Here is a 14,093-nt window from a genome sequence, read left to right on the forward strand (position 1 = left end):
GTAATTATTAAAATAAGACCATCTTGCATTAGAGGTACTGGTGATATATATGTTTGCTGTGCTGAAATTCAGGTTGGAAGTGAGGTTTATTATATATATGTGGAAAATCATTATTTAAAAATTAACATGGCATTTGCACAAGATGTGAGTTCCATGCTTGGTCAACTAAGAATCCACATTGAGTCAACATCTTTGAGTGTGTCTAGTTGCGTGTGTTTGTGGAATGGTAATGGGGTCTTGCCTTGCTAAGACCAATATGAGAAATATGGCATGCTCTTAAAATACTGACACTTTTTGACAGTGGGCCATTTCAGTTCACATGGGAAAATACAAAACTGTCAAAACAAGTGCAACACTGATATTACTCTCTGCCCTTCATAGCAAAGACACAGGGGTCCACATTACCACAGGAGCCCGTGTGACCTTGCAGGAATGTTTGGCTCAATCCTGGGGAGACAGGGGAGACATGCAATGTGCCACACAGTTATGTACCAAACGCGATTACACAGAACCTCATCTGCACTGCCGAATACTTCATTATGTAATTATGTATACCATGACCATCAGTCAGCTACAGATGAGCTAAACTAACATGAAATAGGGGTCATCTGGAAGCCATTTTTCACAGTAACCGCCCCCTACCCCTTCTCTGTCTCATTTTAATCTCTTCACAGAATCTCCAGCCCCTGTTCCCCAGGGAGGTCGAGGCCCAGTGACCAAGATCTGTGCACACTAGACCCACATGGCACGCAAACTCATCATAGCCCGCTCCCTAGCACGCACTAACTAGCAGGAAAGGGAACAAACAGTCATACATAATATAGTACACTGGGCAGCGGCACCTCAAGAGGATAGAGTGTCACACAAACACAGGAGGAGAGAGCACATAAAGAGATTCTGAAGCTTTGAACTAGTTATAAGGGAGAGAAACTGATGTTTTAAAAAGACTAATAATTATGGACTAATATTTGGAGGCTACAATATTCAATCAAATTTAGCTTAGGAAGGTGATTCCAAAATTTAGACTAGGTGAGTAAAAATATTTAAAATGTAGCAATAGCAATAACTTAATCATATTGCTTTACATATAATATATACACACACCCATGATATAAAAATAAGCTAGTGTTTTGAGTGATAGTTTTTTAGAACAGAATTTCTCTATTAGCTTTACTGTAATTTTGTGCGTGGCTAGTTCAGGGAGTTACAAGAGACAGCAAAGAGGCATAGTGGAAGATGTTAAAACTGAGTAGGGAGTAATTCAGTCACAGTACATTAACTATAGCCTACTATATGTAATTTGGCACACAGTGCAGTGACTGTAATCAAGGAATAGATGTAGCCTACACAGCAAGATCTGCAGCAACAAAAAAATAACTATACGGCTGAAAAGCACGATGAAGAAAAATAAACCCCTAATGGCAAAAACACTGCTGAAACCAGTCTTAGCATACCATACTATACCATACCATACTGTTCTGCTTTGAATTCACCATAATCAAAATAATATTCTTTGTTGGCTGTAAAAACAATTTTTCTTCAATTACTACCTTTTATTTTTCTATTAAAAAAGAGCAATTTATTATTTTGTTTCAATCATGAATCCAACTTGTAACAGTAACAAATAACATTGTGATTTTGAAGTTTGTCCATATTGGTAACTGTGGACTATGAGTAAAATTGTGCTTAACTTTTTTCCCTGAGTCAGACCAATCCATCAATATTACATCTAGGAAATTTATATACCATTGCCTTATTGACCAAGAGTTCTGACAAAACAGTGCACATTCTACTCTATTATTACAAGTGATCTCAATTGCTATCTCAGGGCATTTAGGAGTCTTGCCCTCTGTGCAGTTCTTATCAGTGGAGCCATACGTTCCTGTTGTTCAGTGGTCTTTTGGGAGAATTGTGAAAGACATTCCCCCATCCTAAAGGATGTGAAGTCAGGATAAACGGAGCAGCTTGCAAAATGCACAAACGTTTTCAGTGTGCCATCAGATTTACATAATGAAAATGACATGGCAAGGTCAAGCTAGTGAACTGTTGAATGTATTTCATACCTATCAGGGAACCTCATTCTGAGCACATTTGCCTATGAATAGACTGTAGTTTTAAATATTGATCATTTGATATATTACTTGAGTAACACCGGCTGTTTTCTATCGTCTCAGCCTGAACAGTGCCATAGTAAACTATATCTGAAAGCCGAAACAGCATTAAAACAAAAGAAGACTGTCACCTCGGCGCTTGCTTAGCACCTTGGCAACTTGGTAAGGTCCAGCTCTTCATTTGGTTACTTTGAGTGAGCTAATTATATCTGAGCCATTAGCTTCAGGTGGGTGTGTAAGATAATACATTGCAAATACCTGTTACTGAACCGAATAATAATTTTACTTTTAAAAGCAGTGAAACTGTTACGAACCCCAGGAACAACCCTCAGCCCCGCACAGCACGCACACTCGCACTCACCCCCGATATGACTCACCGGAATTCTAGCACACACCTGATTCCTATTCCCCTCATTACCAACCCCTTTATAAGATTCTCCTCCCCATATACTAGTCGCGAAGTATTGCTTACCTATGTGGCGTACCGAGCGTTTCCTCATCCTAGGCTACCCTAGTGCATTCCCGGTTATTGACTCGTGCCTGACCCTCGGATACCTCCTGATCACTACCCTGTGCTTCGACCCCGACCCGACCATGCTTACCTGTCTTACTGCACGTAGTAGTTTGGTTGCTGAAATAAAACCTCTACAACTGGATCCTTTTCTCATGTGTGCAATCGTTACAGAAACACAGCGATATATTTATTTGAGGTCATCTGGAAAAATGTTTTGCTGCATTTTTTTTCACTCATTACATTTTATACTTTCCCCCCTTTTTTTTAACATGTTTTACTCATTCAAATCAAATTCCTATGAAAACCAAATTCAAACCAGGCTGGTAAGAATTTTGAAAATGAGCTCAACCAGATATGGACAGTAAGTTCTATCTACAACTAAACCTGTTGGGTGGGGTATTTAAAGCTGCTCTGGACCAAACACAAATGTGTAGCATTCAAATCAAGCTCGCTATGGACATCAGTGCCTTTAAGCTGATATAAGTGATTTTGTTTTCTCTCCTTTTAAAAAAAAAAATAACACATAGCCTGTTTTTACATCCTGATAACAATCACTGAAATAAATTCTGAGCTGACAGTGGGCCGACATTCAGAAATATCCGGGCAGTAGTGGGCCCACTGTAAGAAACAGTGCATTGACAATGATGTGGAGGATGACTAAGACTTATTAGGCATAGTAACAGATTAATAACACTACCCACCGCTGCCTATTTAGGATGGTAGCTCACTCTTAGCACTGAAGCATGTAAAAACTCCAGCAACTCGGCTTTTACCTGACACACTCATACCAAGATCAAGAGAGACATGCATTCTGTTTCCATATGACAGCTTTACTGAGAAGCATTACCAGCATACAGGGGTGACAATACACAATCAAGTTGAAATCCAGCAATTAGGTTACTATATAACAGGCAATAGATACACAGCAATAGATACTAAGACATGTGGACTTCAGAAAGAATGGACAAAAATTAGATCCATAAATTGACTACATTATTTGAAACACTTACCATGTACCTACACTTACTGGCGCCTTCTGTACAGCTGTCTGTGCCTTTTATGTGGGTTAGTACACTTTTGTTGGCATGAAAAAATCACAATCTGTCCCTAACCTTGTAACCACAGGATTAATAGGATAGGACATTAAGTTGTGAAATATTCTGAATGCAGTATTAATACTGACATTGTAGTGATGCGGTTGTACTGATAGTGGTCCTTGCCGATAGGAGTCCATAACTCAAAAATGTGTTATGTGAACATTGGACTTATGGTCTTCTGCAAGGATAGATGACACAAACTCTGGCTGGCAATAGATGGGTTATAGATTCAGACCTACAAGATTGCCCTTCAGTGTAGATGTTTCTAATAAAGTGGCTCGGGACTGTATATTTACAACTTTAAAAGAAACATATACTCTGTTCCTGCATTTACTGACCACTTTATTCACTATCTTATAGGTGCATTTTATAGGTGTGCAATTACAGACATTAGCCTATATGCTATTTTGCACAGTTCATCAGAGGGGCGAGAGAATGCATGAGACTGTTATGTTTGTCAGCATATGTGCTATAGACTCTAACTGTACAACTGAAGGGATTTCTAATAAAGTGGCTGCTGAGTGTATATAATGCACCTATAAAGAAGTCACAGATGTAGGTTATGACAAGTAGGGGGTGTCAGGAATGGATTTGAAACAGAAGGGATGAGGCAGGTGGTTGGTGAGTCAAAAGCTGGGCACTGATAGGCCAGAATGGAAGAACAAGACATCTATATTGTCCCACCCATCTGGCATTAGAGACATCCTGATCCTGTTGATGCAATGTTACAGGTTACAAAATTTCAACATTCCAGAATCAGATGTCAAAAAATTCTTAACAGTGTCATAATAGCTGTAGATTTAATTGAAAATCTGTTTGCATAAATATATATTCATTGTATTTACATTTAAAAATTACACCTGCCCTATTTTAATTTTATTCTACTTTGAACAGTCAATGTCCCTTAAGCAAACTGATTTCAAATAAGCATTTTGTGCAGAGATGTAACAGAGTCTGCTCATTAGGATTAATGCCTAAATAATACATCCGAATATGAGACAAATGCATAGAATAACCAGAAACAGATGTTGTGATTTTAAGCAATTATTTCCTGATACCCATTTCATGCTGATAATTTCATGCTTCCTTATATATTTCTGGTAGTGATTCAACCAGGGCATGGCTTTATGGAAACCCATAATGTTCGACACCTGTTAAATTCATCAGAAAGATCCAAGGTGTGATTGACTAGATTTTAAAGAGCCCCCCAGCCAATGTCTCTTGAGCCCCTAACCTGCCTATTGGACCCCAGGCTTCCTACCCTCCTATTCTCTCCTTTCATCATCTTATACCCTCCTTCCCTCCATCCTCTGGGCCATGTGTGACAGTAGCTCTCAGAAGTGGAAATGAGACTAATAAACAATGATTAGCTCCAGAGCCGGACAGGTCGTGTCCACTCTGAGACATGTCTGTGCATGCTCCACGTTGCCAGGGTTTGAAATCCCCCCCACCCACACTCCCAATGCCCAGGAGAGTCAGCCTGGGGTTAAGCCAGATATTCACAGTCAGGTTACAGGGCATAATCACAGGCAAACATGGCAGCCACATGGAAGACACACACCCAGACATGCATGTGCAAGTGCACACACACACACACACACACACCCCTTGTCTGGCTTTGAATAGTCCTAATGGCAACACAAGAGGCCATGTGTGTATAGAATGGAAGAAGGAGAAGAGCATTGTGCTGTAATACTACATAGAAGGATACCCTAGAAAAAAGACGTAACAGGAAATACTTTATTAAGCAACATAGGTTTTTCATTTGTGTATCATCTGGATAAAGTGTTTATTCCCCACCCATGGCAGTGGTCCCCATCAAAATAATCTCTTCTAAGTCTTGATTTCAGAAGGAATCTTGTGCAGGACATATTTGTTTATTTATTCAGGATGATTTTTATTTATTTTTGCACAAAGTTCTTTGTTGACCCATTACTGATGCTTCTTAGTGTGATAGCGCTAAGGATAGTTTCTGGGAAAAGGGATGTTTTCTTTTTCTTGTCTTGTACAGTAACATTGTACAATGTTATTGCACTACACTACATGGTTAATGTTATATGTGACATTTTTCCAGTAAACCAATGATAAAAACCCTTTCATATGGGTTTTGTTTTAGGACCCTTACATAACTGTGTCATCTACATTTCTCCTCAAATTTATCAGCACAATACTTTTATGCCTAGAACTTGAAACCTAAAAGTACTGAGGTTTGGTAAATGGTTAATGGCTTAAGATGAAGTAACTTTGTAGTTAAATTAATAGATCAATAAGCAAAGTGCAAAGTTTTGTGACTGTGTGTGGGAAGCAAATACTGTGCAATTGTTCAAGTGGAGGATTCCATAAGCTGTCTCAAGATGCCAGGTGAAATTCATGAATAATAAAATAAAGGGATAAAAATGGTTAATTCGAGTAGCTACTTTAATGTGTGTAGATAGAGAGACACACACAGATGGTTGTAAAAGGGAATAACAATTTAAGGTTATTAGTAGACTCTGTCCCCATAAACTCACTGGCTCACTTAGGAAATGTTTTAGTGCCTACAATTACAGCTATTAACTTCCTGCAAAAATAAACTCCACTGCTGTTGAGGTACAAGAAACACTAATGTATTCTCTGGCTCTGAGGGAAGAAACATTTTGCCTCAGGAATTCAATGTAGCCTTTTGGCTAAAAGACTAATAGAAGTTATTACAGTGATTTACATAATTAATACATTTTCACTTTATATCATGTGCCAAGTGCACATATTATTGATGACTGAGATATGTCCTTCCTAACACAAAAGCATAAACATAGTTGACTGGAAATCTTTCATGCTATTAGCTACTATAGAGACAGATGTTTTGTTATACATATGAAGTCTAGCACTGCCATAATAAATACATTGCTGAGTTTGCAGTTTCATGTGCTACTGGTCAGACCTAGAAACTGGACCTTAAATCCAGTATCACTGGACTTAAGGTTACTTAAGGTTGCCCCCACCTATCCCAGTTTAATACGTCCTTGGGGGCGCCTGAGTAAAGTTAACCGTTACCTGATCTTCAGTCTTATTTGAGTGAAAAAGGAAAGCACGGAGTCACTTGTTGACTGCCGGCCATTTAAGGTACACTGACAAGCGCATATTGCGGATATGACTATACACTTGTGTGCATACAGTCATCAGGATTTTACCTTTTACAATTATTATATGAAACTAACACAAAAAAATGTAACTAACCTCATTACATACATTTTACCAGCAATGTAACAAATGTAACAGACGCGTTTCATAGCCACTATAAAGCATTTGTGAAGCTTTATTATGTTTTACAGATCTAATGTATACATTTTACCTTCGTAAAGGCACTACTTCTTAATTTAAGATGGCTAAATGTTTTGCTGAGATAATGCCAACAGCACGTTTATTTGCAGTAAAAGAGCACATTAGCTAACACATTTTCAAATAATTTGAATGCAGTCACAAAAATGTGAGCTCTTGTAAAAGTTAATACTACGCGTAACTCTGAGAACCTGTAGTGGCAACTTCAAAGCTTGTTTCCATAATCGCTTTCAGAAGTGATTTTATTCAGGTTTGTATTATTTTAAGTTGCATGTTTACGTCACTACCAAAGAAGGTCTACAGCTAAGCATAAATTATCCTTAATTTTAGAGAGACGATTTTAGTAGATTGTATCATATCTAATAACATCGTAATCTTGTGTGTCCAGCCCAAACACTGATAAAAGGACAATGCAGTACGTAAATTCTAAAAATGAAACAGCAGTGAGAAAAGTCATACAATTACATTGTATTCCGTTGCCAAACATACACGAAGCGTGTATTATATATTTGTAAATCTGTCTGCGATTATAACAGTTTAGATCTGACGTGAGCAGCTAAAACAAACCGTGAGCATTTTGTTCGGAGTTTCTCCAGTTCCATACAGGTTTTGCGTCAACATAAAACTGTCCATAGGAGTGAGAGAGCGCGAGCACAGGCACGAAAATTGCGATGAACAAGGTCTGTTGAATGTTTTTAAAGGTAAAGCTGCGGTCTGTCCTTTCTTCCAGTATGCGGTTGTTTCCTGTGGCGCGGCGCGCACTGATGTCCCTTGACAAGGAGATAATATAACCGGCTCTCCGAGGCTACTGCTATGGGAGGAGTGAGAGCATAGTATCGAGCCCGGCCCCTGTGCTACAAACATATATAAAAGACAATCACAACGCTTTTCAGCTTAGTGACTTGAAAAGCTGAACAGAAAACATATATCCACTATAGAAAAGAACTGCAGAGCAGTAAATTCTGTGAATCGTCTGTGGATGCTGAAACTCAAATTATCTGAATCTGACTTTGACTTTTGCCCATTGAGAAAATAACTGAAGGTGGGAAAGAAACTATTATTTGAGGATTCATTTTGTTTTTACTTTCTCTGAACACATCTGCTAATCAAATCACCGTGAGGAACTCAATAATTACATTACATTTTCTATTGTGAGAAAAAGAATAGGGATATTCCATCGGCATTAGAAGATGGCATTATCAGAGGCAGAATTTGACTTGAAGGGAAGCAGCATCATAAAGGAATGGAGTAGGCAGGTCCAACCAGCTCTCATGGCTTCTTTAATCTTCCTCTTCTGTCTGGAAGCATGCCTGTGGATCCGGAACTTTGCTCTCAAAAAGAGGCTGCCGGGGCCCTTTGCCTGGCCAGTGGTGGGAAATGCCATGCAGCTGGGCCAAATGCCACATATCACCTTCTCTAAGCTGGCAAAGAAATATGGCAATGTCTACCAGATCCGACTTGGCTGCAACGACATAGTAGTACTGAATGGAGATGTAGCCATACGCCAGGCTCTCATACAACACAGCACAGAGTTTGCAGGAAGACCAAAATTCATCTCTTTTCAACTGGTCTCTGGAGGGAAAAGCATGACATTCAGCAATTACAGCGAACAGTGGAAAATGCACAGGAAAATAGCTCAGTCCACCTTGCGGGCTTTCTCTTCAGCTAACAGCCAAACCAGGAAAGTATTTGAGCAGCATGTGGTGGCAGAGGCTATGGATATGGTGCAGAGCTTTCTCAGGTTGAGCACAGATGGGCACTATTTCAATCCCTCACATGAATTCACAGTAGCTGCTGCCAATGTCATTTGTGCCCTCTGCTTTGGGAAACGTTATGGACATGAAGACCCAGAGTTTAGGACCCTTCTGGGCAGAGTGAACAGGTTTGGAGAGACAGTGGGTGCTGGGAGCCTGGTGGATGTCATGCCCTGGCTTCAATTCTTCCCTAACCCTGTGCGCAGTGTCTACCAGAACTTCAAGAACCTCAATAATGAGTTCTTTGCTTATGTGAAAGACAAGGTGGTGCAGCACAGGGACACATACAACCCTGATATAACTCGAGATATGAGTGATGCCATCATCAGTGTGATTGAGCATGGGAAAAACATCACACTGACCAAAGACTTTGTGGAGGGAACAGTGACTGACCTCATTGGTGCAGGGCAGGATACTGTTTCCACAATCATGCAGTGGATACTTTTGCTCTTAGTCAAGTACCCAGCCATACAGGCCGAGCTCCAGGAGCAGATTGATAAAGTGGTGGGTTGTGACAGACTGCCCTCAGTGGAGGACAAGGCCAATCTGGCTCATCTGGATGCCTTCATCTATGAAACCATGCGCTACACTAGCTTTGTGCCTGTTACCATCCCCCACTCCACCACCCAAGAGGTGACCATTGATGGCTTCCTCATCCCTAAAGACACAGTGGTGTTCATCAACCAGTGGTCTGTCAACCACGACCCAGAGAAATGGCAGGACCCACACATCTTCAACCCTTCAAGATTCTTTGATGAAAATGGGGCCCTTAACAAGGACCTGATCAACAGTGTGATGATCTTCTCCACAGGTAAGCGGAGATGCATTGGCGAACATATTGCCAAAACAGAGGTCTTCCTACTCGCAGCCATTTTGTTGCACCAATGCACAGTTGAGAGTAACCCATCTGAAGCCCTCACAATGGACTGCTCATATGGGTTGGCTCTGAAGCCTCTCAACTACACAATTACAGCAAAGCTCAGAGGAAAGCTCCTTGGCCTTGTGTCACCAGCATGAAACAATGAAGATCCTAAATCGCCATTTCTTTGTTTTTGTGACTCAAGGCCAGAAAAAACTGAACCATTTGCAAATATATAACATGTAATAGTGAGTATTTAATAAACATGCACTGAATGCTGTTGTGTAGAAATTACATATTTAAATAATATTTAATGATTATTCACAGATTTTTGTTTGCAACGTGTAACTTTTTTAAATGGGGAAAAAAACTTTTGTTACATTTATATGAAGTGATGTATTTTGTCAGGTAGTTGAAGGAAACTGAAACAGTCTCCATCTCTCCAAAATATTATAAAATTTCGCACTGTGTATTCATTTTTATAACTAAACAATATTAGCAGGGTTTCCAAATTAAAAATGGTCAAACAGTGACTAACTGTCAACATGAACATTGATCAGTCATCAAAGTATTGTGTACTTGAGAATATTTGAGGAGAGCTGCTTTGACTACCTGTTTTAGCTCCCTCATTTTGAAGGGGATGCAGTATATTAATGCATTTTCTTTCACTTGCATTAAAACTTGTGGTTTAGAAGTACACAAACAGAGATATTTCAGGCATTTCAAAGTGTTTAATATCTATTTTATAGCTAACACCCCCTACTGTACCCAAGTGAAATTAATTCATCCCCTGCATTGATTATTGACTATGATCATTTGTATTATTGAGAAGCTAATGACCATGAGATAGTAGTCATCATGCAGTAAATGAGATATTACATCACTGGAATAAATGAAAGTGAGGTAACTTTGTTTTGTAGCTCAATACTGAGAACTGTACTGTCCAGATACAGGCTGAGTGGAGCTACTGAAAGCCTCAATTGCTCCCAAGCCCTGAATTTATATTTTACCTGTCATTCCAACTCAAACAGCTACCCAAGACACGTTTTAAAGTGTGTAATACATATTATATTAAAAATGTTCACACCTAATGTTTCTGAAGTGCTTGGCAAGCCATGCCACACTATTCTGAAGCCATGGAACAAAACTATTTTTTTGAATGTTTGAGTAAACAGCTATACAATATCTGTATTGCTTTGGCTCTATTCTTTGAAAATAAGCTAATTGTGAAGTGAATGAAATAAAAGTAATATTTGAAATATGAATATGTAGCTCCTCTCCTCTGTCTTGAATTAAACTATATAATGTGTTCCTTGTTCCTTAAGCTTCTGTTATTTCAATTTCCATTGGTAACATATCAACAGATCTCCACAGCCAGAAGCAAATGATAAGCAAGAAGGTCTGTAGTCTTCAAAAATACAAAAGGGTTCCATGTTCACTAACTTGCTAAAGTTCTATTTATCACTTCATATAACATTTAATATTGATTGTAAAGCATCTGTGGGCATGAGAATAGCGCTAAATAGGTGTTATTAATAATTAATTAATTGATTGATTGATTGATAACCTACTCACAATCACTAATAATACAGTGACTTTTTCATAATCACTAAAGCAATTATGATGACCTGAACAATATTTTTGCCAGAACAACTTTTGTGCCATTACCACATCTAAATGCCTACAACCCCTGTAACCCAAATCTAAAGACAGCCCCATGAATCATTTTAACAGGTAGCAATTGTTGTATTGTTTCTTTGCATATTTTTATACTCAATCTTTCTAGCAACTGTTCTACTTTTTTCTTAGGGGCTTACATTTTTGGGCAAAGCCACCATTCTTAAAATGATATTAGCTTATTAAGCTTATATGGCATAGTCATTACACCTCTGACACCTGATAATAAATATATGTGTATGTGTATTGGAAATATTTCAAATTAAGGTGATATCTTTTCACTGCCCACATTATTAAAAATCGGTTTTATATGGGTTACTTTTTAAATAAGGTATGATATTAATTTCTAACATTTTGATAGCATTACATAAGGGATATAACAATTATATCAGCTCTATACTTGTTACTAAATAGCTGTTTTCAGTGACTTTTACCTTACTGTGGGGTCATTCAAAATGTGTCTGTAATGATGTTTATGCCTTTTGGATTTAGACCGCTGTAATAGGTTAATGGTATTAAATCAAGTAGTGCACACTGCACAGTTCGGTCCAAGTCTCTGCACCCAATATAATACATGGCTCAGTCTGAGTGTGCAGATTGCTTAGATTAATAAGAATGGGTTTGGGTTTTATTGCTCTACACTCTGAAAGAGCAAGACCTTGTGATGTTCATGACCCATATCCATATTTGAGAGTTCACTCAGAAATGCTGTGCAGGAAACAAGCCAAAGTTTAATTGCTGTAGGTTATGAACTTTACTAGCAACATATATATTTGATACTAGTACATACTGTAAAATCATCAATCTTGAACAAGCCAGCCTTAAAAAGTGAACCAGACATGTGTTCTGGAATCCATGCTTATTCTAAAATAGGAGGGGAGAGAAACTAAAGAGGTGATACTACAAAGCCTGCATAGCAAGGCCCTCCCATAAGAAAGGGCTATAAGAGACAGGGCAGTCAGGGCTGAAGCTTATATTCCTCTAATTTGGTCATCTAGGGAAAGACCCTCATACAGCAGGAGTACACCACGAAGTGCTTATGTCTGAGAATCATTATTTTATTTTTCTGTGTTTAAATGTTTTTTCTTCACATTAAGAACTTTCAGAAATAAAATTTTATTCCTGTTTTAAAAGCTGAAGCAAGTTTTTTAAGTGTAGGATCTTTTATAATCTTTTCAAAATGTAAAAAAGAAAAATATTTATTCACATTCAGGATTTGTTTACAAGATCTTATCTAGGAACATGCATGGAATTATCAGAGGCAGAATTTGACTTTAAGGGCAACAGCATCATAAAGGAATGGAGTAGGCAGGTCCAACCAGCTCTCATGGCTTCTTTAATCTTCCTCTTCTGTCTGGAAGCATGCCTGTGGATCCGGAACCTTGCTCTCAAAAAGAGGCTGCTAGTGGTGGGAAATGCCATGCAGCTGGGCCAAATGCCCCATATAACCTTCTATAAATTGGCAAAGAGGTATGGCAATGTCTACTAGATCTAACTCGGCTGCAACAACATAGTGATACTGAATCGAGATGTTACTCATACGCAAAGCTCTGATAAAGCACAGCACTGAATTTGCAGGCAGACCCAAATTTGTGTCTTTTCAGTTAGTGTCTGGAGGAAAGAGGCTGACATTCAGCACTTACAGCAAACAATGGAGAATGCTCTAGAAATTAGCTCAGTCCACCATTCGTGCGTTCGCCTCAGCAACCTAAAAAATTATTTAAGAATTACATTTTGGAAGAAGCTATTGACTTGAGTCATAAATTTGTGGTACAAAGCTCAGAGGCATGGAATTTTAGTCCCTCACATGAGCTGACTGTCGCTGTCGTTAACATAATCTATGCTGTCTGCTCTGGAAAATGACAAAGCCATGATAACCCAGAATTTATTACTCTTCTGGGCAGGGTGGACATGTTTAGTGAGACAACTGTCATGCCATGTCTTCAGCCTTTCCCCAACCCAGTGCATAACATCTTCCAAAACTTCAAAGACCTGAACAAAGAGTTCTTAAAACTTTGTGAAAGACAGTGGTAGAGCACAGGGACTCTTTTGACCCAGAGGCCAATCTGACTCATTTGGATGCCTTCATCTATGAAACCATGCACTACAGTAGCTTTGTGCTTATCACCATCCCCCACTCCAACACCCAAGACTTGACCATTGAAGGCTTCCTTATACCTAAATACATAGTGCTTATCATCAACCAGTGGTCTGTCAGCCACAACCACAAGAAGTGGCACGACCCACACAACTTCAACCCTTCAAGATTCCTTGATAACAGTGGAGCCCTTGACAAGGAACTGACCAAGATTATATTTTCTGTTGGGAAAAGAAGGTGCAGTGGTGATCAGATCGCAAAAGTAGAAGTATTTCTAATAGCTGTCATCTTGTTGCATCAGTTGACTTTTGAAAGTGACAGCTCTCAGGAATTAAGCATAAACTGCTTATATGGGTTAACACTGAAGACACTCAACTGTACAATCGCTGCAAATTACAGAGGAGAGTTATTTAATGTGGCATAAAATCTTAAATGCATATATGTGTTTATGTAGGATGCTCACAGATGAATAGTATGCTCTAAACTATGCCGGTATTAGTGAATCCTGTGGTTTCTTTGTACATTTGCTTTCTAAAAATTCTTAAAAGAAACATAGAAACAATTTGCATTACCTCATCCAATATTTTCTTTCTATTAACAGCTGTACAAGTTCAACAGATACCTGTGCATTTAATTTATAACCATATAAGAAAATATTTTAAAAG

At 38.8% G+C, this 14,093-nt stretch overlaps 1 protein-coding gene and 1 pseudogene across 1 annotated transcript; both read left to right on the forward strand.

Moving 5' to 3' along the window:
• Window positions 1–7,955: 7,955 nt before the first annotated feature.
• Window positions 7,956–10,938, forward strand: LOC113571382 (cytochrome P450 1B1-like). Its single transcript, XM_035533116.1, has one exon. The coding sequence runs from the start codon at window positions 8,231–8,233 to the stop codon at window positions 9,809–9,811; it is 1,581 nt and encodes a 526-aa protein (XP_035389009.1). The 5' UTR covers window positions 7,956–8,230; the 3' UTR covers window positions 9,812–10,938.
• A 1,638-nt stretch (window positions 10,939–12,576) lies between these two features.
• LOC113571371 lies at window positions 12,577–13,852 on the forward strand (annotated as a pseudogene).
• Window positions 13,853–14,093: the final 241 nt, after the last annotated feature.

The sequence above is a fragment of the Electrophorus electricus genome, chromosome 13, assembly GCF_013358815.1.
Source record: "Electrophorus electricus isolate fEleEle1 chromosome 13, fEleEle1.pri, whole genome shotgun sequence".
Taxonomy (NCBI): Eukaryota; Metazoa; Chordata; class Actinopteri; order Gymnotiformes; family Gymnotidae; genus Electrophorus; species Electrophorus electricus.